The sequence below is a fragment of the Bombina bombina genome, chromosome 4 (assembly GCF_027579735.1).
Source record: "Bombina bombina isolate aBomBom1 chromosome 4, aBomBom1.pri, whole genome shotgun sequence".
In the NCBI taxonomy this organism is placed as follows: Eukaryota; Metazoa; Chordata; class Amphibia; order Anura; family Bombinatoridae; genus Bombina; species Bombina bombina.
In genome coordinates, this window is record NC_069502.1 from 704,987,289 (window position 1) to 705,011,847 (window position 24,559).

General features: G+C 38.5%; 1 protein-coding gene across 1 annotated transcript in view; it reads right to left on the reverse strand.

The window, feature by feature from the left end:
- Positions 1–24,559, reverse strand: part of PDE7B (phosphodiesterase 7B) — a 237,875-nt gene that overhangs the window by 37,573 nt on the left and 175,743 nt on the right. Inside the window, exons 3-5 of the mRNA XM_053710898.1 lie at positions 9,238–9,389; positions 6,321–6,384; positions 2,541–2,636 (exon numbers count right to left, since the gene is read on the reverse strand). Coding sequence (XP_053566873.1) covers positions 2,541–2,636; positions 6,321–6,384; positions 9,238–9,389 — 312 coding nt within the window. The remainder of the gene's footprint in view (positions 1–2,540; positions 2,637–6,320; positions 6,385–9,237; positions 9,390–24,559) is intronic.

Consider the following 24,559-nt stretch of genomic DNA (forward strand, 5'->3'; position numbering starts at 1 on the left):
CAGAACCTTGAACAGCACTTGTTTATTGGTGGATGAATTTATCCACCAATCAGCAAGAACAACTCAGGTTGTTCACCAAAATGGGCCGGCATCTAAACTTACATTCTTGCTTTTCAAATAAAGATACCAAGAGAATGAAGAACATTTGCTAATAGGAGTAAACTAGAAAGTTGCTTAAAAGAAAACATTTGGGTTCAGTGTCCCTTTAATAAAAAGCAGATCCTTCTTCTTATCGTCTCGTCACAGGTGGTGGAGACAAATAACTTCAAACTTGCTCATTGGTGCTCTTGCACAACTGGGGAGAGCAGGCGGCGGGATTGCATAAGAGAGCACTTGCACTATCTTAAATTTTGCAAAATGATGCTGCATTGCAAGTGGCAATTGTAGGTGGACAAGTTCTCTGCTTGATAAATTGTTAAAGTGTTGCCTCATAGGAGAAGTAAAGACTGGAGTACTTTGGATTTGAAATGTAGTTTATAAACATTAAATGCGTAAGTTAATTGCTACTAGACCACTCAACATTTTTAAGGACATTCTAAAAGCAAAGCAGATTAGATCAATGTTTAATACAAAATATGAGTAAAGCAGCACCAAATTATTAACAAGTTACAGAAACATGAAGTTAAATTTAACCTTTCATGATTCATAATATAGAGCATACTAAAAGGTTCTATTATCAAATGTACATTTTTCTATTGGTATCCTTTGCTGAAATGGGGCGGGAGCATACACGTCTTAAAGGGATATTAAATAGTATGAGATTGTAATATAAAATGGTTAATTATGCGTACTCAAAAAACTTTGCAATATACACAAATCCTTTATCCAAACTGCTTGGGACCAGAAAAGGTTTGGATTTTGGAATATTTGCATTAGTAAAATGGGACAGTTTAGAGGTGGGGGGGGGGAAGTGTAAACAACAATATCTTATGTCATTTAGACAATGTTTAAATGTTATAATACAGCGTATACATGTAACCTAAAGGTAGTTTTATATAATTTACAATACTGTTCTATACATAGTAAGCTCAGAAAGATACAGTACTTTAATCAGAAAGGTACTATTTGTTGTTTTAAATAAATAAAGACATTTCAAAACACAAACAAGAAACCAAAGACATGGGCAGAGAAGATTCTCACTTACTGGCAGGGAAAAATGGAAATTTTTCATAAATATATATTTTGGAATTCCGGATTTGGGGAATTGTACCTGTACTTTCATTATTTATTTTGTCCTTTTTTCTTGTAATTTAACTTTAAAATTGTTTAGTTTTTTTTAAATTCCACTGAGTTTCTCCAAAGTAATGGATGCCGCAATGTCTGAATGTAATTTTTAACCTTATCTCCCTGTTCTGCTGCAAACAATTAAGGACAGATATAAAGCACAGCCTTGTTTACACCAACTCTATTTTATTGCTTGGTTTATATATATATATCTATATATATCTATCTTTCCCTAATTGTTTTCAGCAGAAGATAGAGATACAAATAAAACTAGTTTAAATATGGTAGCACTCGTTACTTTATAGAATCTAAACCTTTACACTAATATTGTCAATCTTTAAATAACTAATATAATGGTAAAAATAATGTGGAGTTTCATTGATCATTTAGTAATAAGTCAGAGCCTTCGGCCACCCACAACACTGCACTCTTCTTCAATGAGATGACTTTTCTACCTCTAAACCAATAGCCCTATATTTAGCCATCAAGTAGCAGGTGCTACCCATGTGCTGAACCAAATATGGGCCGGCTTCTAAGCTTACATTACTATGTTTCAAATAAAGATACCAAGATAACAAAGAAAAATTGGTAATATGAGTAAACCAGAAAGTTGCTTAAAATTGCATTCTCTATCTGAATCATGAAAGAAAAACATTGGGTTTCGTATTTCTTTAAGCATTAAATTGGAAAGTATTTTTAAATTGTTCTCTCTATATGAATTGTAAAAATATCCCTTTAATGCAAAGTTAAAATTTTTCTTTTCTTCATAAAATGTAAAACATCACCTTATAAAAACACTAGAACTCATCAGTCATTCCTCTGTATTCATAAGCATGGGTAATGAACACAAAGGGATAGAACACCATATATATATATATATATATATATATATATATATATATATACTGAATCCAAGTAGTGCACTCTCACTTGCCAACCACAAACATAGACCAGGGTGCTTAAAGTAATATTCAATCAAGTCAGGTAATAAGCACTCACTGGATTTAAGAACAGCACACTTTATTAGGCAGTGACGTTTCGGGGCATTCAGTCTGAAGAAGGGGTGAATGCCCCGAAACGTCACTGCCTAATAAAGTGTGCTGTGCTTAAATCCAGTGAGTGCTTATTACCTGACTTGATTATTTATATATATATATATATATATATATATATATATATAAATAAAAAAATATTTCAACAGTCTCCTCTGGTCCTATAAATAGCTGTAACATATCTATATGTTGGGGTTTTGTGCTGCACCCGAGTTAAGTAACAGTGTCATATATACACAATAGTAAAATAAAGATTTCACTTACCTAAAAATCGGTGTAATTTCACCATATCAAGCTGAAAATGATGAATAAGTCCGTGGACATTGAATAGATGACACAGCAATGTTACTAAGCTGTTACCTGAAAAGTATAAAAAAAGAACGTTTAGCTAGGCATATTAGTGAAAATATCAGCTTTTTGTAAGGGCATGTTATTTTGCACTACTTGCAGTGGAACGCTAAGGCCTAGATCAAAAATATATTAGCACTATTGTTCGTTAACATCGCTCAAGATCAGTCAATAGTGTTTATATTTTTGTTCTCATATTACAAACGTCCAAAGTTATTTTAATCGCTCGAGCGCTAGTGTAGGCTGAGCTAAAATCTGCATGTTGGATAGCACGGGTGAGCGAAATTCTGCACACTATGGTGTGTGCAGTAAATTTCTTATCGCTCGACCACCAAGCCAGTGTAGGGGAATTCATGTTGTTCTGTGCTATACTATTAATAATGGTTTACTCCAGGTCTTAAAAAGTGCTACATTTTACAGTGATATTTTGGATTGCGCTTGAACCGAGCAACACTTAGCGCAACACTTCTAATATGAACACAATGAGCATACTAATATCCCTCGATACACTATCCAAAGTATAGGGATGCGCTAAAAAAGTCTAGGCTATCTTACTTTGGTTAAAATATTTAACCATCAACTTGTAATACCAGATTGTGCATTATTCTTAGAACGATTCTGCACAGAAGATAGCGCTGCCTGTGCTTTTAAAGGGACAGTACACTGTAAAATTGTATTTCTATGAATGTATTTTCAATTACTTGTTATACAAGCTGCAGAGTATAAATGTGTGAGAAATTGTATTTTCAGGTTTATTTGTGCTTTTAAACCACAGCCTTTTACAATGGGGTGAGTTACAGGTAATATCTAGGGTTGCCACCTTTCTTGGAAGAAAATACCAGCCATGCTAATTAACATAAATTTGCATAAATAATTGTATGTATGTATCTATTGGGTACTTGTAAAGCGCGGCTAATCACCCCTAAGGGTCTCAAGGCGCTGCTCATTTGATCAACTATGGAAGGATGAAAGGCTGAGTGGACCTTGCCGGGCACCTCGGGTTGCTACAGAGCTCAGCCACAGTGCATTAGCATGCTGAGCTATCTGTCCGGCTATCAAAAACTTTAAATGCTTATTTGTTTATAACTAGTATTCATCACACTCAGAAGAAGTTTCACTTTGACAGGTGCTATCTTTCAATATTTAGTCTTTATTTTCTACATTGACATGAACCTTAAAAATACCGTCCGTGTCGGTAAAATAGTAATATCATATCACATGCTTATGCTTCCTTATCTTATATCTGTTGTTTGTAAACCAAAGCCTAATACTTAGAGAGAACAATAGAAAATTAAAAAAAATGTTACTTAACTATACTGCACCCCACTGAGAGTGTAATTTCTTCTGCTGGCTGAGTTTACATAGATTTACCAATAGCATAGACTCCAGTATACAAACTTTCAGCATAGGTGTAGATACCACAGAGGTTAAAGGAGCTACTTGTAAACAGTTTAATACACTCGAGCAGGAAAAATGAATCATTTGGAACAATTTAAAGGGGAGAACATTTATTGGGTGAACCTAAGTAAAAATAGCATTTCATAGCAAGTACTACAAAATTGCCCTTACAAATTAGAGCTTGTAATTTTTCCACCACAATGTGCTTTTGTATTAAACATTATGGGCCAGATTACAAGTGGAACAGTATTTAACGTTCCTGCACTAACTCCACTAGAAGTAAGCTATTGGCGCACGTCGGGTAGCATTCGTATTACAAGCTGAAAGTAGTTTTCTAACCTGATTGCATATTCCCTATATATATATATATATATATATATATATACACATATATATATACATACATACACACACACACTATACATATTTAGACGTGTATATATGTATGTATCTCTATGTTAAAGCCCTTTGCAGTCTTTTTTTCTAACACCTGAGACCTCATATCTTTGAACCCTTATAACTTTTTTTGCAATTTATTTTTTATTAGATGGTGTTATTATGAGTGTAACTATACTTTGTAATGTATTTTTTTTGTGTTTTGTGACACTCTTTATTTTGTGAAACAGTAAACCAAAGCTCTGAGGAAGCTGTAATCATTCTAGCAAAAATAGGGATTGCGCTCACAAGTTCACTTTCAACTTGTAATACGAGCAATTAAACCTGATGCGCACAAGCAGTTGAGATAAACTACTTTACGCTTGCGCCTAATTGTTACAGCGCCACTCGTAATATAGCCCTAAATCTTTAACAGCTACATTTTAAAATGTTTTGGCTGTTCCATGGTAAAATGAGGCTTAGCACTTAAATGACACATGGCTGACAGATATACAATGAATCGCTTTTAAATTACTAAAAGGGGATCTGAGAGACATAAGTGCCCAATGCAGCGTTGTAATTAGCCTTAGGTGTTTTAAATTCATTACTTGACTGTATATTATGTAGAGTCCACACAAAGATCACATCTATTGACAGATTAAAGCTGATTATACTGATGTTGCATGATATTACATAAAGTCAATGCCTTTGCAGATCACTCACTAATTCTCATCTTTAAAGGGACGTTAAAGTTAACAATTAATCTCCTCATAAAATGATTAAGGATAAAATAAATAAATAAATAAATAATAATATGTTCATTATTTATTTTGCCTGCTCTTGACATAAACTCTCTCTGAAAAGTGTGCTCGTTTCCCAGAGAGACTGGACAGCCTCCTTCACACTTACGTAGGGGGAAGTTTACATTCTAAACAGTGATTGGTTAAACAAGCTCATTTATATCTATCCATAACTGGGGACAGCAAAGGAGACCTGGAACATGGATAACAGAGATGTGATATGTAGATTACTTGTGTACTGCAATAAAGTGAAGTCATTTGATAGCATTTATTCCTGGATAAAAGACAAGCTTTATAAGTGTCATTGTGATATGTAGCTGGTTTTGGAAGGTTTCATGTGTCATAATTTTGCACAGGGCTTCTGAGACCTTCACTGGGGGGGTTAGGTAACCGGTCACTGGGGGGCTTAGACCCCCTATTAACTTAAGCTGTGCATAAATACATAGTCCTAAGACTCTACTTATACATTTTTATGTTTACATGGGCATTTTTAACACATAGCATACATCAGCAGGGTATGCTGAGAGAAAGACTCCCTATTAACTAAAGTCATGCATAAATACATAGTCCTAAGACTTTGCTTGTACTTTTTGCTGTTTAAATGGATGTTAAACACATAGAATACATAAGCACTTACGTAAAAGTTGCATTAAAAACCAACTATTTTACAATCATTTAACAGAGTCAGGGTTTTGCAATCATCAGTAGCTCAGATATGCACCTCTTGAAAAGTCAGGTGGAATCCGTGTTCCAATTCTCCTTCGCAGAGGTTAAACACATAGTTGTAAGCATGCAACAGGGCTAATAAAATGTTCTAACACATAACAGCATTTTCTTTCTGCATCTTCATGTCCCTTTAAATTGAAACAAACAGGAAGCGACTATGTACAACTCAGTTTTGGGACTCTACTGTTCACTTTATGAATGAGAAAATCCCACAGAAAAAAAGTTGATTATAGAAACATTAAAAAAGAAAAAAAGCAAAGTACCGTGACACATTTTAAAACATTTGAGCATCATGTCCTTGTAAAATACAAATCATGCACAAAATATAATAAACAGTGTACACTGTGAGTAAAATATGTTTATGGTCTTCAATTTCATAAATATTATTCCAGCTTACCATTTGTCAGGCGATCAAACAGGAAAATGTCAAAATTCCACATTCCCACTTTTGATAGCATATGCTGCAAATAAAACAAAGTGAGATTGAATTACAGTACTGCCCTTAATCATTCCTCCCAGTAAATACATTACAAATAAACATTCAACAGTGTAATTGAAGTAAATTAATCATAGGTTTTCTGTCAGAATTGCTGGCAAATTAAGTAATTTTAACACTGTTCCAATTTAATACACCCTTCGTGAATAGAAGAATAAATATCAGTATATATAGTGTATTAGTGGAAATCAAATGTGCTAGACAGACTTATAGTAAATGCAAAGAACAGTAAAGGATGTCATTTTTTCCACAGCTGTTTTTTTTATAATCTGTCTGGATAATTAGTCCATGAAGGTGATTTTATATTTTCTTTTCCAATGTGCATCCTTACTGCAATTAGAATACGGCTAATTATTCCATAATCGAATGCCGCTTCAGACCTATTCCCAGAAATGGGTGTTTGAGTGTTCTTTTAACATTTATTCTAGTAATGAAGCTGTTCATAGCATATGTATTTATACTGAGCAAATCGCTGTGCAGGTGTCAGGGACTCCAGCTCTAAAGGAATCCAAATATCAGATTATAAAAGTCCCTAAATTAGGAAGCAAAATTTAAAACTACCAGGTTTTTTTTTTTTTTACAAAATTATTCTACAAAAATTATTGTGTTGGAAAGAGCCAAATCCCTGCTCTGCTGTCTACATTTTTTTCTACTGCTCTTTAAATGCGATTTACATGCACTATTTGAGTATAGGCCATGGAATGGCTGTCAGTGAGCTGACAGCCTATCCAAAACAAATATGATTGTATATAGGAATGGGATGAAACAATGTTTATATCAATGTTATACATAGTTACATACACTGCTGGCACAGAAAGCTGCATACAATCTATAGCAGCTAAGTTTACAACTATGTATAACATTGTTATATCTTGTTATAACCACTGCTGCCAGATGGCTAAGGACACACTCCTGAGCTCACCTAGGATTACAGTACTTTTTAACAAAGAATACCAAGACAACAAAGCCAAATTGATAATAAAAGTAAATTGGAAAGTTGTTTAAAATTGTATGCTTTTTCTGAATCGTGAATGTTTAAGTTTGACTATACTGTCCCTTTAAGGTAGTTGTTTAGAAGTTGGTAAATAAATTTAAGTGGGGGATTTAAACTGGTACAAAACTTAAAGGGATATGAAACCCAACATTTTTATTTCATGATTCAGATAGAGAATACCATTTTAAACAACTTTCCAATTTACTATCATTTAATTTGCTTCCTTCTCTTCTAGCTGTTGATTGGTGGCTACATATATATCAATTTTGATTGGCTCACCAATGTGTTCAGTTAAAAATCATTAGTGCATTGCTGCTTCTTCAACAAATGATACCAAAAGAATGAAACAAATTAGATAATAATAGTAAATTAGAAAGTTGTTTAAAACTGTATTCTCTATCTGAATCATGAAAGAAAAAATTGGGTTTCATGTCCCTTTAATTGTGATCATAAATATGATATTTAATCTAAGAAGTCTTGTCAGTACTGTGAGGTCCATCAAAATGTTTAAAAATACAAATTTTAAATTGTATAATGCTAAAAAAAACAAAAAACAAATATTTAGTGTGATTTCTCACCATGCCGGGGAGTTTTTGATGATCAGACTTTAAGTGATTGCATGTTAACATTTTTTTAATTATGATATTACTTAGAATGAAATTAAACTGTATGTTTTGCTGTGAAATCCCAGCAAAAAACCCTTTTGAAAAGCCTGTTAAATGTGTTTTGTATAGATTTTTTGTGTGAGTGTTTGTGATATTGTATATGCAACTAGGGAGGTTTAACTAATTCAAATGTCGGTGCTTCTAATAGATTAGAATGGTTTAGAAAACACAACATGAAATCACCCATATTGCAAACAATATTTTTACTGGGCTTTTTTTTTTTTGCAGCATTAAAACACATAGGGGTATATTACAGTCCTGCAAAAACCTTCATTGTCTTTAATAGTAAAGTTTGTAGACCAATCATAAGATAAACGGTTTATAAAAAACTGTGATTGACCCCTTTATGTTCTGTGCCAGCAATGATGTAATAATAAAATGCTCTAGCATATCACAGTGTTTTAGGACTGTTCTTCATGTCTCTGAAGATACCATTAATATAATGTTGATGCCCACAAAGTTTTTCAAGTAATCTTATTGTGCTGAGAATTTTTTTTTTTTAACATTTTTCCTCGTATGTCCCACCACTGTTTTTATTTTCCACAATAACTGTATAAATTATTATTAAACAGACAGTAAAGTAAAAATGAAACTTCCTTGATCATGAAATTTTTAAAAACCTTCCAACCTATTTTTAATTATTAAATTTACTTCAATCTCTTTGCATTTTTTTTTTTTTTAAGAGCATACCTAGATAGGCTTAGAAGTGTCCGGAGCACTTTATGTCAGCAGTATTTGCAGCAATGTTTAACATTGTTACAAATATTGTTGCAATCATTGCTGCCATATAAGTTTTAAGACAGGTGTAAGCAAAGGATACCAAGAGAAGGAAGTCAATTTGATCAATTGAAAAGTTGTTTAACATTAAATGCTCTGATTCACAAAATGTTAATTTTGACTAGCATGTCCCTTAATATTCTTATTTATTTGTGTTGTGCATTAAAGCACAAATCTGCAATTATATGTATTTTATATTCTATTCCATAGTGGGGGTTTATTCATGGATTTGGAGGTGCTTTACAAATAAACGGTAATGAAAACATTTCAAAATAGCTATTGATAAAAATAAAGATATTTGAGCCATTTATGGTAGATTTCACTGAAGATTAACCATAAGGTTTTATGAAATTCTGTTGGGTGTCTGTTTGTTGTCACTTACCCGTGCTTGGCCGAGATAGTCTTCATCCAATAAGTGCAGGGAAGCTTGTGGTACGATTCCACGGAGGAGCCTTGAAGCATGAAAGTACCTCTGGAAACTCAGTAATCTCTTTAACTTTTTCTTAGTGCCAATTTCTTCTGAGTGTGTTGTATCTAAAACAAGAAAGAGACCCAAAATGAAGTATAAACAGCCCATAACATGAAGGTTTTTATTCATCTGTAAATTCTGGTTGTAACAAAAACACAACACATTGATTTTGACTCAGATAAGCAACCAGCAAGACCTAGACTGGATTTATTATTATAAAAAAAAACACAAAAACAAATTGCTGGACCAGGACCAGAGATAATATTAGGCAAATAAGGCTGAGGCCTAAGCTGGTCATGTGAGGTTTTCCAAGAAACAAACATATTGTCATATTTGTAACAGGTTCCTTTATTGTAAACTAGTCCTAAAGCCCGTTCACACGGGCCATTTTTTGCAGTACAGCGGTCCCACCCCTTGCTCTCTCTCTCCCCCCTCTCTTTTGCTTTCTTTCTCCCCCTCTCTTTTGCTCTCTCTCTCCCCTCTCTTTTGCTCTCTTTCTCCCTCCTCTCTTTTGCTCTCTCTCCCCCCTCTCTTTTGCTCTCTCTCTCTCCCCCCTCTCTTTTGCTCTCTCTCTCTCCCCCCTCTCTTTTGCTTTCTCTCCCCCCTCTCTTTTGCACTCTCTCTCCCCCCTCTCTTTTGCACTCTCTCTCTCCCCCCTTTCTTTTGCACTCTCTCTCCCCCTCTCTTTTGCTCTCTCTCTCCCCCCTCTCTTTTGCTCTCTCTCCCCCTCTCTTTTGCTCTCTCTCTCACCCCTCTCTTTTGCTTTCTCTCCCCCTCTCTTTTGCACTCTCTCTCTCCCCCCTTTCTTTTGCGCTCTCTCTCCCCTCTCTTTTGCGATCTCTCTCCCCTCTCTTTTGCGCTCTCTCGCCATCTCTTTTGCACTCTCTCTCCCCTCTCTTTTGCGCACTCTCTCCCCCTCTCCTTTGCACTCTCTCTCTCTCCCCCTCTCTTTTGTGCTCTCTCCACATCTCTTTTGCTCTCTCTCCCCCTCTCTTTTGCTCTCTGTCTCCCCCTCTCTTTTGCTCTCTGTCTCCCCCTCTCTTTTGCGCTCTCTCTCCCCCCTCTCTTTTGCTCTCTTTCTCTCTCCCCCTCTCTTTTGCTCTCTCTCTCTCACCCTCTCTTTTGCTCTCTCTCTCTCCCCTCTCTCTTTTGCTCTCTCTTCCCCTCTCTTTTGCTCCCACCCTCTTTTTTGCTTTCTCTCCCCCCTTTTGCTCTCCCCCTTTTGCTCTCCCCCTCTCTTTTGCTCTCCCTCCTCCTCTTTTGCGCTACCTCCCCTTATTTTGCTCTCTCTCCCCCTCTCTTTTGCTCCCCCTCTCATTTGCTCTCTCTCACCCCCTCTCTTTTGCTCTCTCTCTCTCCCCCTCTCTCTCTCTCACCTCTCTTTTGCTCTCTCTCCCCTTTCTTTTGCACTCCCCCCCTCTCTTTTGCTCTCTCTCTTTCCTCCCTCTATTTTTCTCTCTCCCCCTCTCTTTTGCTCTCTCTCTCCCCCTCTCTTTTGCTCTCTCTCACCCTCTTTTGCTCTCCCCCCTCTCTCTTGCTCTCTCTCTTCCCCCTCTCTTTTGCTCTCTCTCCCCCTTTCTTTTGCCTTCTCCCCCCCCCTCTATTTTGCTCTCTCCCCCCTCTATTTTTCTCTCCCCCATCATTTTGCTCTCTCTCCCCTCTATTTTGTTCTCTCCCCTCTCTTTTGCTCTTTCCCCTCTCATTTGCTCTCTCTCCCCTCTCTTTTTCTCTCTTCCCTCTCTTTTGCTCTTTCCCATTTCTTTTGCTCTCTCCCCCTCTCTTTTGATCTGTCTGTCTCTCTCGCATGCGCGGGAGCTAAATTACATGAAAGGGATAAAAAAAAAATAATGAAAGTATATTGTAAAGTTGATTTATTATGCATAACTAAATACAGTATATATTATATAAATCTCAAGGTGTTTACTATCCCTTTAAATATGAATTAGTTTATTTTACCACATTGACTGTTGTACAGTAGCAAGTATATATTTTTGTAAAACAGAATTTATGCTTACCTGATAAATTACTTTCTCCAACGGTGTGTCCGGTCCACGGCGTCATCCTTACTTGTGGGATATTCTCTTCCCCAACAGGAAATGGCAAAGAGCCCAGCAAAGCTGGTCACATGATCCCTCCTAGGCTCCGCCTACCCCAGTCATTCGACCGACGTAAAGGAGGAATATGCATAGGAGAAATCATATGATCCCGTGGTGACTGTAGTTAGAGAAAATAATTCATCAGACCTGATTAAAAAAACCAGGGCGGGCCGTGGACCGGACACACCGTTGGAGAAAGTAATTTATCAGGTAAGCATAAATTCTGTTTTCTCCAACATAGGTGTGTCCGGTCCACGGCGTCATCCTTACTTGTGGGAACCAATACCAAAGCTTTAGGACACGGATGATGGGAGGGAGCAAATCAGGTCACCTAGATGGAAGGCACCACGGCTTGCAAAACCTTTCTCCCAAAAATAGCCTCAGAAGAAGCAAAAGTATCAAATTTGTAAAATTTGGTAAAAGTGTGCAGTGAAGACCAAGTCGCTGCCTTACATATCTGATCAACAGAAGCCTCGTTCTTGAAGGCCCATGTGGAAGCCACAGCCCTAGTGGAGTGAGCTGTGATTCTTTCAGGAGGCTGCCGTCCGGCAGTCTCATAAGCCAATCGGATGATGCTTTTAAGCCAAAAAGAGAGAGAGTTAGAAGTTGCTTTTTGACCTCTCCTTTTACCAGAATAAACAACAAACAAAGAAGATGTTTGTCTGAAATCCTTTGTAGCCTCTAAATAGAATTTTAGAGCACGAACTACATCCAAATTGTGTAACAAACGTTCCTTCTTTGAAACTGGATTCGGACACAAAGAAGGCACAACTATCTCCTGGTTAATGTTTTTGTTAGAAACAACTTTCGGAAGAAAACCAGGTTTAGTACGCAAAACCACCTTATCTGCATGGAACACCAGATAAGGAGGAGAACACTGCAGAGCAGATAACTCTGAAACTCTTCTAGCAGAAGAAATTGCAACCAAAAACAAAACTTTCCAAGATAGTAACTTAATATCTACGGAATGTAAGGGTTCAAACGGAACCCCTTGAAGAACTGAAAGAACTAAATTGAGACTCCAAGGAGGAGTCAAAGGTTTGTAAACAGGCTTGATTCTAACCAGAGCCTGAACAAAAGCTTGAACATCTGGCACAGCCACCAGTTTTTTGTGAAGTAAAACAGATAAAGCAGAAATCTGTCCCTTCAAAGAACTTGCAGATAATCCTTTCTCCAAACCCTCCTGTAGAAAGGATAGAATCTTAGGATTTTTTATCTTGTTCCATGGGAATCCTTTAGATTCACACCAACAAATATATTTTTTCCATATTTTATGGTAAATTTTCCTAGTTACAGGCTTTCTAGCCTGAACAAGAGTATCAATGACAGAATCTGAAAACCCACGCTTTGATAAAATCAAGCGTTCAATCTCCAAGCAGTCAGTTGGAGTGAAGCCAGATTCGGATGTTCGAATGGACCTTGAACAAGAAGGTCCTGTCTCAAAGGTAGCTTCCATGGTGGAGCCGATGACATATTCACCAGGTCTGCATACCAAGTTCTGCGTGGCCACGCAGGAGCTATCAAGATCACCGAAGCCCTCTCCTGATTGATCCTGGCTACCAGCCTGGGAATGAGAGGGAACGGTGGGAATACATAAGCTAGGTTGAAGGTCCAAGGCGCTATCAGTGCATCTACTAGAGTCGCCCTGGGATCCCTGGATCTGGACCCGTAGCAAGGAACCTTGAAGTTCTGACGAGACGCCATCAGGTCCATGTCTGGAATGCCCCATAATTGAGTTATTTGGGCAAAGATTTCCGGATGGAGTTCCCACTCCCCCGGATGGAAAGTCTGACGACTCAGAAAATCCGCTTCCCAATTTTCCACTCCTGGGATGTGGATTGCAGACAAGTGGCAGGAGTGATTCTCCGCCCATTGAATTATTTTGTTCACTTCCTCCATCGCCAGGGAACTCCTTGTTCCCCCCTGATGGTTGATATATGCAACAGTCGTCATGTTGTCTGATTGAAACCTTATGAATTTGGCCTTTGCTAGTTGAGGCCAAGCTTTGAGAGCATTGAATATCGCTCGCATTTCCTGAATGTTTATCGGGAGAAGAGATTCTTCCCGAGACCATAGACCCTGAGCTTTCAGGGGTTCCCAGACCGCGCCCCAGCCCACCAGACTGTCGTCGGTCGTGACAATGACCCACTCTGGTCTGCGGAAGCTCATTCCCTGTGACAGGTTGTCCAGGTTCAGCCACCAACGGAGTGAATCTCTGGTTCTTTGATCTACTTGGATCGTCGGAGACAAGTCTGTATAATCCCCATTCCACTGTCTGAGCATGCACAGTTGTAATGGTCTTAGATGAATTCGTGCAAAAGGAACTATGTCCATTGCCGCAACCATCAAACCTATTACTTCCATGCACTGCGCTATGGAAGGAAGAAGAACAGAATGAAGTACTTGACAAGAGCTTAGAAGTTTTGATTTTCTGGCCTCTGTCAGAAAAATCTTCATTTCTAAGGAGTCTATTATTGTTCCCAAGAAGGGAACTCTTGTTGACGGGGACAGAGAACTTTTTTCTATGTTCACTTTCCACCCGTGAGATCTGAGAAAGGCTAGGACAATGTCCGTATGAGCCTTTGCTTTTGACAGAGACGACGCTTGAATCAGTATGTCGTCCATGTAAGGTACTACTGCAATGCCCCTTGGTCTTAGCACCGCTAGAAGGGACCCTAGTACCTTTGTGAAAATCCTTGGAGCAGTGGCTAATCCGAACGGAAGTGCCACAAACTGGTAATGCTTGTCCAGAAAGGCGAACCTTAGGAACCGATGATGTTCCTTGTGGATAGGAATATGTAGATACGCATCCTTTAAATCCACCGTGGTCATGAATTGACCTTCCTGGATGGTAGGAAGAATTGTTCGAATGGTTTCCATCTTGAACGATGGAACCCTGAGAAATTTGTTTAGAATCTTGAGATCTAAAATTGGTCTGAATGTTCCTTCTTTTTTGGGAACTATGAACAGATTGGAGTAAAACCCCATCCCTTGTTCTCCTAATGGAACAGGATGAATCACTCCCATTCTTAACAGGTCTTCTACACAATGTAAGAATGCCTGTCTTTTTATTTGGTTTGAAGACAATTGAGACCTGTGGAACCTCCCCCTTGGGGGTAGTTCCTTGAATTCCAGGAGATAACCTTGAGAAACTATTTCTAGCGCCCAAGGATCCTGAACATCTCTTGCCCAAGCCTGAGCAAAGAGAGAGAGTCTGCCCCCCACCAGATCCGGTCCCGGATCGGGGGCCAACACTTCATGCTGTTTTAGTAGCAGTGGCAGGTTTCTTGGCCTGCTTACCCTTGTTCCAGCCTTGCATCGGTCTCCAGGCTGGTTTGGTTTGAGAACTATTACCCTCTTGCTTAGAGGGTGTAGAATTTGAGGCTGGTCCGTTTCTGCGAAAGGGACGAAAATTTGGCTTATTTTTAGCCTTAAAAGACCTATCCTGAGGAAGGGCGTGGCCCTTTCCCCCAGTGATGTCTGAAATAATCTCTTTCAAGTCAGGGCCAAACAGCGTTTTACCTTTGAAAGGGATGTTAAGCAATTTGTTCTTGGAGGACACATCCGCTGACCAAGACTTTAGCCAAAGCGCTCTGCGCGCCACAATAGCAAAACCTGTAGTGACAGGAACAATGCATGAAATTGGTTGTAGAAGGTAACCTTGCTGAACAAACATCTTTTTAAGCAAACCCTCTAATTTTTTATCCATAGGATCTTTGAAAGCACAACTATCTTCTATAGGGATAGTAGTGCGTTTGTTTAGAGTAGAAACCGCCCCCTCGACCTTGGGGACTGTCTGCCATAAGTCCTTTCTGGGGTCGACCATAGGAAATAATTTTTTAAATATAGGGGGAGGAACAAAAGGTATGCCGGGCCTTTCCCATTCCTTATTTACAATGTCCGCCACCCGCTTGGGTATAGGAAAAGCATCGGGGGGCACCGGGACCTCTAGGAACTTGTCCATCTTACATAACTTCTCTGGAATGACCAAATTGTCACAATCATCCAGAGTAGATAACACCTCCTTAAGCAGAGCGCGGAGATGTTCTAATTTAAATTTAAAAGTAATAACATCAGGTTCAGCTTGTTGAGAAATTTTTCCTGAATCTGAAATTTCTCCCTCAGACAAAACCTCCCTCCTGGCCCCTTCAGATTGGTGTGAGGGTATGTCAGAACCATTATCATCAGCGTCCTCATGCTCTTCAGTATCTAAAACAGAGCAATCGCGCTTTCTCTGATAAGTGGGCATTTTGGACAAAATGTTTTTAATAGAATTATCCATTACAGCCGTTAATTGTTGCATAGTAAGAAGAATTGGCGCACTAGATGTACTAGGGGCCTCTTGTGTGGGCAAGACTGGTGTAGACACAGAAGGGGATGATGCAGTACCATGCTTACTCCCCTCGCTTGAGGAATCATTTTGGGCAACATCATTATCAGTGGCATCATTGTCCCTACTTTGTTTGGACACTATGTCACATTCATCACATATATTTAAATGGGGAGGAACCTTGGCTTCCAAACATACAGAACATCGTCTATCTGATGGTTCAGACATGTTAACAGGCATAAACTTGATAACAAAGCACAAAAAACGTTTTAAAATAAAACCGTTACTGTCACTTTGAATTTTAAACTGAACACACTTTATTACTGAATATGTGAAAAAGTATGAAGGAATTGTTCAAAATTCACCAAAATTTCACCACAGTGTCTTAAAGCCTTAAAAGTATTGCACACCAAATTTGAAAGCTTTAACTCTTAAAATAACGGAACCGGAGCCGTTTTTACATTTAACCCCTATACAGTCCCTGGTATCTGCTTTGCTGAGACCCAACCAAGCCCAGAGGGGAATACGATACCAAATGACGCCTTCAATAAGCTTTTTCAGTGGTTCTTAGCTCCTCACACATGCATCTGCATGCCTTGCTCTCCAAAAACAACTGCGCATTAGTGGCGCGAAAATGAGGCTCTGCCTATGACTAGAAAAGGCCCCCAGTGAAAAAGGTGTCCAATACAGTGCCTGCCGTTTTTTTTAATACATCCCCAAGATTAAAAGAACTATTTATAGTTATAATCCACTAAATATACTTATAAAGTAATCGTTTTAGCCCAGAAAAATGTCTACCAGTCTTTAAAGCCCTTGTGAAGCCCTTTATTCTTATACTAAACTAAGAAAATGGCTTACCGGTTCCCATAGGGAAAATGACAGCTTCCAGCATTACCAAGTCTTGTTAGAAATGTGTCATACCTCAAGCAGCAAAAGTCTGCCCACTGTTTCCCCCAACTGAAGTTAATTCATCTCAACAGTCCTGTGTGGAAACAGCCATCGATTTTAGTAACGGTTGCTAAAATCATTTTCCTCTTACAAACAGAAATCTTCATCTCTTTTCTGTTTCAGAGTAAATAGTACATACCAGCACTATTTTAAAATAACAAACTCTTGATTGAAGAATAAAAACTAAATTTAAACACCAAAAAACTCTTAGCCATCTCCGTGGAGATGTTGCCTGTGCAACGGCAAAGAGAATGACTGGGGTAGGCGGAGCCTAGGAGGGATCATGTGACCAGCTTTGCTGGGCTCTTTGCCATTTCCTGTTGGGGAAGAGAATATCCCACAAGTAAGGATGACGCCGTGGACCGGACACACCTATGTTGGAGAAATAAATAATTACTGTGACATTGTTTATTTTTAATTTTATTTTTTTAAAGCATGTTTGTCTCACTTTCAAACTTATTTTCTGGTCCCAAACTTGTTGCAAAAGAAAGTGCAGTGTTCTCCACATAAAATGTTGCCAGCCAGGTGATATTATGAAGTAGCTGGGTGGAGACAGTGTAATACTTTTGTAATTTTATAACATTTTCTGCTATCCAAAGCACAAATTAACTGCATCATTTAACACAAATGCATAAAATGATAATTTTGCAATAAGTACTACAAAATTTGATTAGCTAATTTTTGCTTAATATTGGCTTCAATTTTGGCCAGGTGGAAAAATAATTAAAAAGGCCCTGGGGTGAACACTGACGGTCACATGAAACAGTACATTATATATAAATACAGCCACACAATATCTTTGGGTACCAGCATTTTAGGGTGTTTGAAATAATAAAAAAAAACTCTTTAACTCATGTGTCTAGTTACTATACATTTTAATGATAACATTTGTGAATGTATTGACACACACACACAAGCTATTTCAATTTACAGTTGTAGTATCTAATAGTCGTGCACTTAAAAGGAACAGTCTAGTCAAAATTTAACTTCCATAATTCAGATAGGGCATGCAATTTTAAACAACTTTTCAATTTACTTTTATAATTACATTTAGGTACTTTGTTCCCTTGGTGGTATTTTTGAAAAGCTAAACCTAGGTAGGCTCAAACTGATTTCTAAACCATTAAAAACCGCCTCTTAGCTCAGAGCTTTTTGAAAGTTTTTCACAGTTAGACAGTGGTAAAACATATATTAATATAAATGTGTTGGTTATGCAAAACTGGGGAATGGATAATAAAGGTATTAACTATCTTTGTAAACAATAAACATTCTGTTGTAGACTATCCCTTTAAATGGACAAAAAACATTATTCAGATAGAGCATACAATTTTAAACAACTTTCCAATTTACTTCTATCATCAAATTTGAGTTGTTATCTTTGTATCCTTTGTTGAAGGAGCAGCACTGCATTACTGGGAACTAGGTTACACATTGAGTGAGCCACCATATATTTGCAGCCACCAATCATCATCTCCTGAGTGTACCTAGGTATCCTTTTTTTAGCAAAGGATACCAAGAAAACAAAACAAATTAGATAATAGAAGTAAATTGGAAAGTTGTTTAAAATCACGTTCTATCTGAATCATGAAATAAAAAATTGGGCTGCATGTCCCTTTAATGCTTAAATCAGCATCAGTCTGCTAACGGTTATGTGGTAAATGTAATCACTATTACAATTCAAATAAGTTTTGCTTGTGATTTTGCTCTAAAGTAAGGTATCAGTGGATATTTTCAGTAGCAGGTTATTACTCATATGGAAAATGTACAAAGTGTCAAATTCCTGATAATATATTCCAGATTTCATCTGACCTGGCATTATTAGCTGTGATTGTTGGAGTGAGTTATGCTAGCCAACGTGTTTTTTATTATCACATGTTCATATTGATTATACAGGATCCTGTTCAAATAGATCCATCTTGATATCATTGGTATTCTTCCTAACATCTAATTTTAAATACAAATAATGTAATCATTAGGAATGACCACATTTTATTTCAATAAAACACTGCTAAATGTGCTAATGTAAATGCAACATCTACACCAGGGGTGCCCAATAGATAGATTGGGATCTACCAGTAGATCACAATGGTGCTGCTGGTAGATTGTGACCGATGTGATCAAAATTATGTGGTCAAGTTATGCGATCTCAACACTGGGGTGTGAGTAGAGTATGGTTGCTATAAATACCGCTTTATCTACCACAGTATGTGAAGGATCAGGTCATTAAACAGTCTGATGGTCGGACACGAAAGTGCTACAGGATTGGATCTTGAAGGACATTGATTTCAACACAATTGACCTATCAAAAGCATGGTTGAGTGAGTACTGTCCCAATAGAAATGGCGGTATGGAATAGTTGGGTTGCATGTGTTGATTATGCAAATCAACTGTATTGATTGGTCCTTTAACCCAATAATTTGAGATAGTTAAATAGATAGATAAATAGGATAGATAGTTACACAGATGTGTTGTGAGTATGTGGGTGAGTGTGTTTGTATGTGTGAATCTAGGAGTAACGTAGTAGATAATGTTGAAAAAAGTGCAACAAGTTCAACCTATACAAATTTAATATACTTACAAAAAAGCTCCAGTTGAGCTTAAATTAATCCCATTAAAAAAGGTGACCAATTTTATACAAGTAATCCTATCCCTGAATTCTGTTTCTAGCCAGAAACGTATCTAAGCCATTTTTAAATGAAGCTAAGATATTGGCATTTACTACCTCCTCGGGTAATGAGTTCCACATTTACTACCTCCTCATGTAATGAGTTCCAAAATTTGATTGCTCTCACAGTAAAAAACTGTTTACGTTGCTGGAGATTAAATCTCTTTTCCTCCAGCCTTAAATTGTGACCTCTTGTCACAAACAATTTTCTTGGAATAAACAGAGCTTCTGCCATCTCTGTATATGGGCCTTGAATATATTTATATAAAGTAATCATGTCACCTCTCAAGCATCTTTTTTCTCATCACCTCTCAAGCGTCTTTTTTCTAGAGAAAACAGACCCAGTTATGCTAACCTCTCCTCATAGCTTACATTCTTTATTCTCCTTATTAGTTTTGTGGCCCTTCTCTGAACTTTTTCTAAGTCTGCAATGTATATTTTTGATATTGGTCCCCAGAACTGCACTTCATACTCAACATGAGATCTTACCATGGATTTTTAAGGTAAGTGAGTGTGTGTATGTATGTATGTGTGAGTGTGTGTATGTATGTGTATGTGTGAGTGTTTTTGTACGTATGTGTATGTATGAGTGTGTGTGTGTTTGTGTACAAGTGTGTATGAATGTGTGTGTTGTAAGTATGTGTGTTTGTACATGTATGTGTGTAAGTATGAGTGTCTTTATGTATTTATGAGTGAGTGTGTTTGTGTATGAATAAGTAACTTTTCCATATTTTGCTTAAAGGGACAGTTTACTCAAAAATGTTCTGCTCTTTAAGCTGTTCCCAATTATTCACTTTACCAGCTGGAGCGTATTAACTTGTTTACAAGTATTTCCTTTACTCTTATATTGGCATTTGAAAACGTTGATTTAGCCTGTGGTATCCCCACCTATTATGAAAGTTTCTGGCCTTAAGTCCAAGTTATAGATAAGCTATGTAAACACAGCCAGCAGAAGAAATTACACTTCCAGTGGGGTATAGAAGAGATAAGGTAATACAATTTTAATTTTCCATTGTTCCCTACAAGTTATGGTCTTTGGTTTATGGACAGATATAATATAAAGAAGCAGGTATATGTACACAATGTGATAAAGTAATGAGATCTTATTATACCAACAAGCTCAGGCCATTTTATTAGTTATGGCCTCAAAACACAAAATCAGCTATTTCATATACACAAATAAGCAGTAAAAAGCAAATCTCATACATTTTATACTCTGCAGCTGGTAAAAAAAAAGGTAATTAAAAACTCATTAAGGGAAAACAATTATACTGTATATTGTCCCTTTAATGTAAGAAAGGCATAAAGCTAATTTTGTACCTCTTCAAATGAGTGGGTGGTGTTGCTCAACGTCACACGCAGGGGAGAAGGGTTAAACAAAGAGTCTAATTGTTAGAGATTAGCAATGGCTTTATAAATTGATTTACATTTTTTGGCTAAAATCCCATCACTTGTGGGTTATATTGATGCATAATAAAACAAAACAAAAATGGTATACATGTCTGACAGATTTTATTTTGGACTATATTACAATAGTGTGTGTGGGGGCCCCGGGTGAAAAAGTTTAATAAGCTTAATGAGAGTACTACTGCTGCTGCTCAGATTAGAATTTTTTTTTTTTACTTTTGTAATTGTTCAATTTAAGGAATTTGGGACTTACACATATAAAAACATAAATTATGCTTACCAGATAATTTCCTTTCCTTCTGTACAGGGAGAGTCCACAGCTGCATTAATTACTTGTGGCTATACTGAACCTGGCCACCAGGAGGAGGCAAAGACACCCCAGCCAAAGGCTTAAATACCTCCCCCACTTCCCTCATCCCCAGTCATTCCGCAGAGGGAACAAGGAAAAGTAGGAGAAATATCAGGGTGAAAAAGGTGCCAGAAGAAACAAGATAAAATGTAGGGCCGCCAAACGGAGAACACGGGCAGGAGCTGTGGACTCTCCTTGTACAGAAGGAAAGTAAATGATCTGGTAAGCATAATTTATGTTTTCCTTCTTAATAAAGGGAGAGTCCACAGCTGCATTAATTACTTGTGGGAAATTATACCCAAGCTACAGAGGACACTGAATGCTAACGGGAGAGCAAAAGGAAAGGCGGCCCCACAGCCTGCAAAACCCATTCTCCCGAAGGCTGCTTCAACAGAAGCAAAAAGGAAAAAGAAAGTAAGGAAGACAAAGTAGCTGTCCAACAATCAGATCTATGGAGATCTCCTGCCAGAGACCCAAAATGACGTCACTGCTCTCGAACTGAGCCGTAAACATCTGAGAAGGCTGGTGTCCCGCTGTCTCCTATGTCAAGCGGAAGACACTCCTCAGCTAAAATTAAGAAAGTCGCAAATGCCTTCTGACCCTTGCGCCTCCCAGAAACAAATATTCAACAGAGAAATCTGTCTATTCTTAAGTAGCCTGAAAATGACATCCAGGCACGATTCCATAAAAATAGAAAACTTTTCCCTCCAGAGAAGGAATAGGACATATAAAAAACCCCCCAAAAAACACAATCTCTCGATTGAAGTCACAAATAAACACAACTTTAGGAAGAAAAACCTAACTAGGGTCGTATAACAGTCTTATTATAGAGGAAACCCCAATAAGGAGTATGTATTACAATGTTGCAACACAGAGACTATTGCACGTAGAAGCAATCTACAGAGGGAGTAGACTATTGAAGATAAAATTCAAAGACCACCTCCTGCATAGGCACAAAAGTAGTCCGATGTACCCCCTAAAAATAAGATCTAAGCTCTAAGAAGGAGCATTAGACTGACTCACCGGCCTGAACACAGTCAGAGCCCTAGCAAAAAAAACTCTAAGCCCGGAAGCTCCACTAGCCTCTAGAGCAGAAGAAACAGACAGGGCCCAGAAAACTGTCCCAACAAGTAACTAGCTAAGAAAGCCCCTATCCAGATCATCCTGGAGGAAAAAATGGAACCCTGGCAGGCTAGAAAAGAGTGCCAGGATTAAGCTTGCTCTTCCCAACAGCAGGGGTCCTCCACACCTATGACAGATGATGAGGAACCCGATTACGTGCTGAAGGAGAGGATCATAACCTCTCAGAAAAAAAAACCCTCTCTCGGCTAAGACCAAGCTACCTCTCGTAGTCCGCCTCAGCGGAATAAGATTTAATGAAGCAAAAGGGGCCTTGACCCAGCAGATCCCTGCGACAAGGTAACCCCCATGAAGACAAACCCCTAGACCGCAAACACGATCTTGCGGTCACAAACGGAGTAATCAGTCTCACTGACACCTGCTCCTGCTAGGATCGAGCCATCACTCGAGAAAGAGTGATAAGGCAGAAGAAGAGAAAGGTTGTATAGAACCTCCAAGGCACCGCTAATGATCCATTAGCTCCACCTGAGGATCCCTGAACCACAACCAATAAATGGGTAACCTGGTATAGATACGAACATCCTGAGACTCTCGATCGGCGTTGTTCAGATACAAACATCCGAAAACCTTCGGATAGCCAGATCAAGGAAAATATTGCAGGGAACATCCGTCCCTGAAGATCGCTGACAACGAGCAATAGTGGGCCTCCGCCCACTACCAAACTCGAGATATTACCCTCTACGCGGGAAAATCTCTCTTTCTCAGAAAAAGATCTAATCTACGGAGAGAAAAAAAGCTGACTAGAATCCATACACTGGGACAAACCCAGAAAACCAAACCCTCAGAGCCAAATGCTTGCCTGAGGAACCATAAGAATAATCGGGAGGGAATCTCCTGAATCCACGGTTCCCCATAGGACATGCTCTCCTCAAACTGACAGGCTTGCGACTTAAGTCAAAACTGCCCCGGGAGAGCTAAGAGAAATGTCCCTCAGGACAGGGAGATCTGGACAAGGACACTGGATAACTATTCTCCCAACCGGTATTCCAGGTAAATCTGCTAAGAAGGATTCAAACAGCTCCATGCCGATGTCTCGGCCACAGCTGAAATGAGACCTGTGAATAGGAAGAAACCCAAGAAGGGCCTCAGGAAAAAAACATCACCCACAGAGCCAGCGAGGGCCTGAAGGGGATCTGTAGGGCACAACCTGATGAAGTAAACTCTAACTTCACAAGATCTAAGGAAAAATCTTCCTGTCTGTAAAGACCAATTTAGCATCCAGGGATCCACCCTGGCACCTATACCAGAGAACTCTAGTCTAGATCCATCTCTCAGGATTAAAGAAGACCGGTGAAAATCCCTACAAGTCTTCTAACAAACGATGGTAAGTAAACCAGAATCGCCAAGACCAGGGCGCTATCTGATATTCTGGAATTAGGATACTGCAAAGTTAAACCCAGATCCCAAAAAAAACCCTAGTAGAAGAAACAAGGTTTACTGGGAGAGACGGTCCATGAGAACCAGATTTTACCCCAAAAAAGGAACGAATAAGGAAGTATATCCTTCTCGACAGACATCCTGCAGTGTTCCTCCCGAACAAAAGGTAGAAAGAATCTTATATTATCCCCCAAAAAGGAGACATGATAAGCTCTGCTTAAGGACCATAGAACCCAAATAGGCCGGGAGACCCCTCCCTTTATTCCATGACAACAACAGTGGAATGAAAATATCCTCACACTGCGATAGGTACCGGGACAATGACTCCAAAAAAGTCACCTGTAAAGCTTCCCTCTCTTTGCCGAAAGACAAAATCAAGAGAAGAAAAACTGCCCAGAAGGCTGGATGTAAAGCCTAGCTCCGGCCTCTAGGACCCCTGGATCCTATATGATTCAGAATCAAGCGCCCATCCAAGATAGTACCTAAAACAGGACTTTCTTCTGCCTGGACTAACTGGAATAGCTCAGGTCAACACGGAACTAACTCCTTCTCTCGAGTAGAAGGAAAGAGTAGACTTAACCGACATATCTGCCAGAGCAACTCAAGGGCTAAATATAAAATTCTGAAGTTCCAGCTTATGCTAGAAAACTGAGAATAATTCAGATAAATATAAACTCCATGGCTTAAATCTGTCTCGAAAATATCGAGGGAACCATCACCTCGCACTGAGACCGAGATGCTTCCACAGGAAGACTCTAGAATTGTGACAACCAAAGTTGTCCGTATCCAACATCTCATATGACGAAACGTCTTCCCAAAAGAGTTTCTACAACAACCAAGAGCTCTAAACAAAAAACTATCCTGAAACGGACTAGAAAAGGAAAATAGGCAAGTGCTCAAAAGTGGTAGTCAAGAAAGAACGT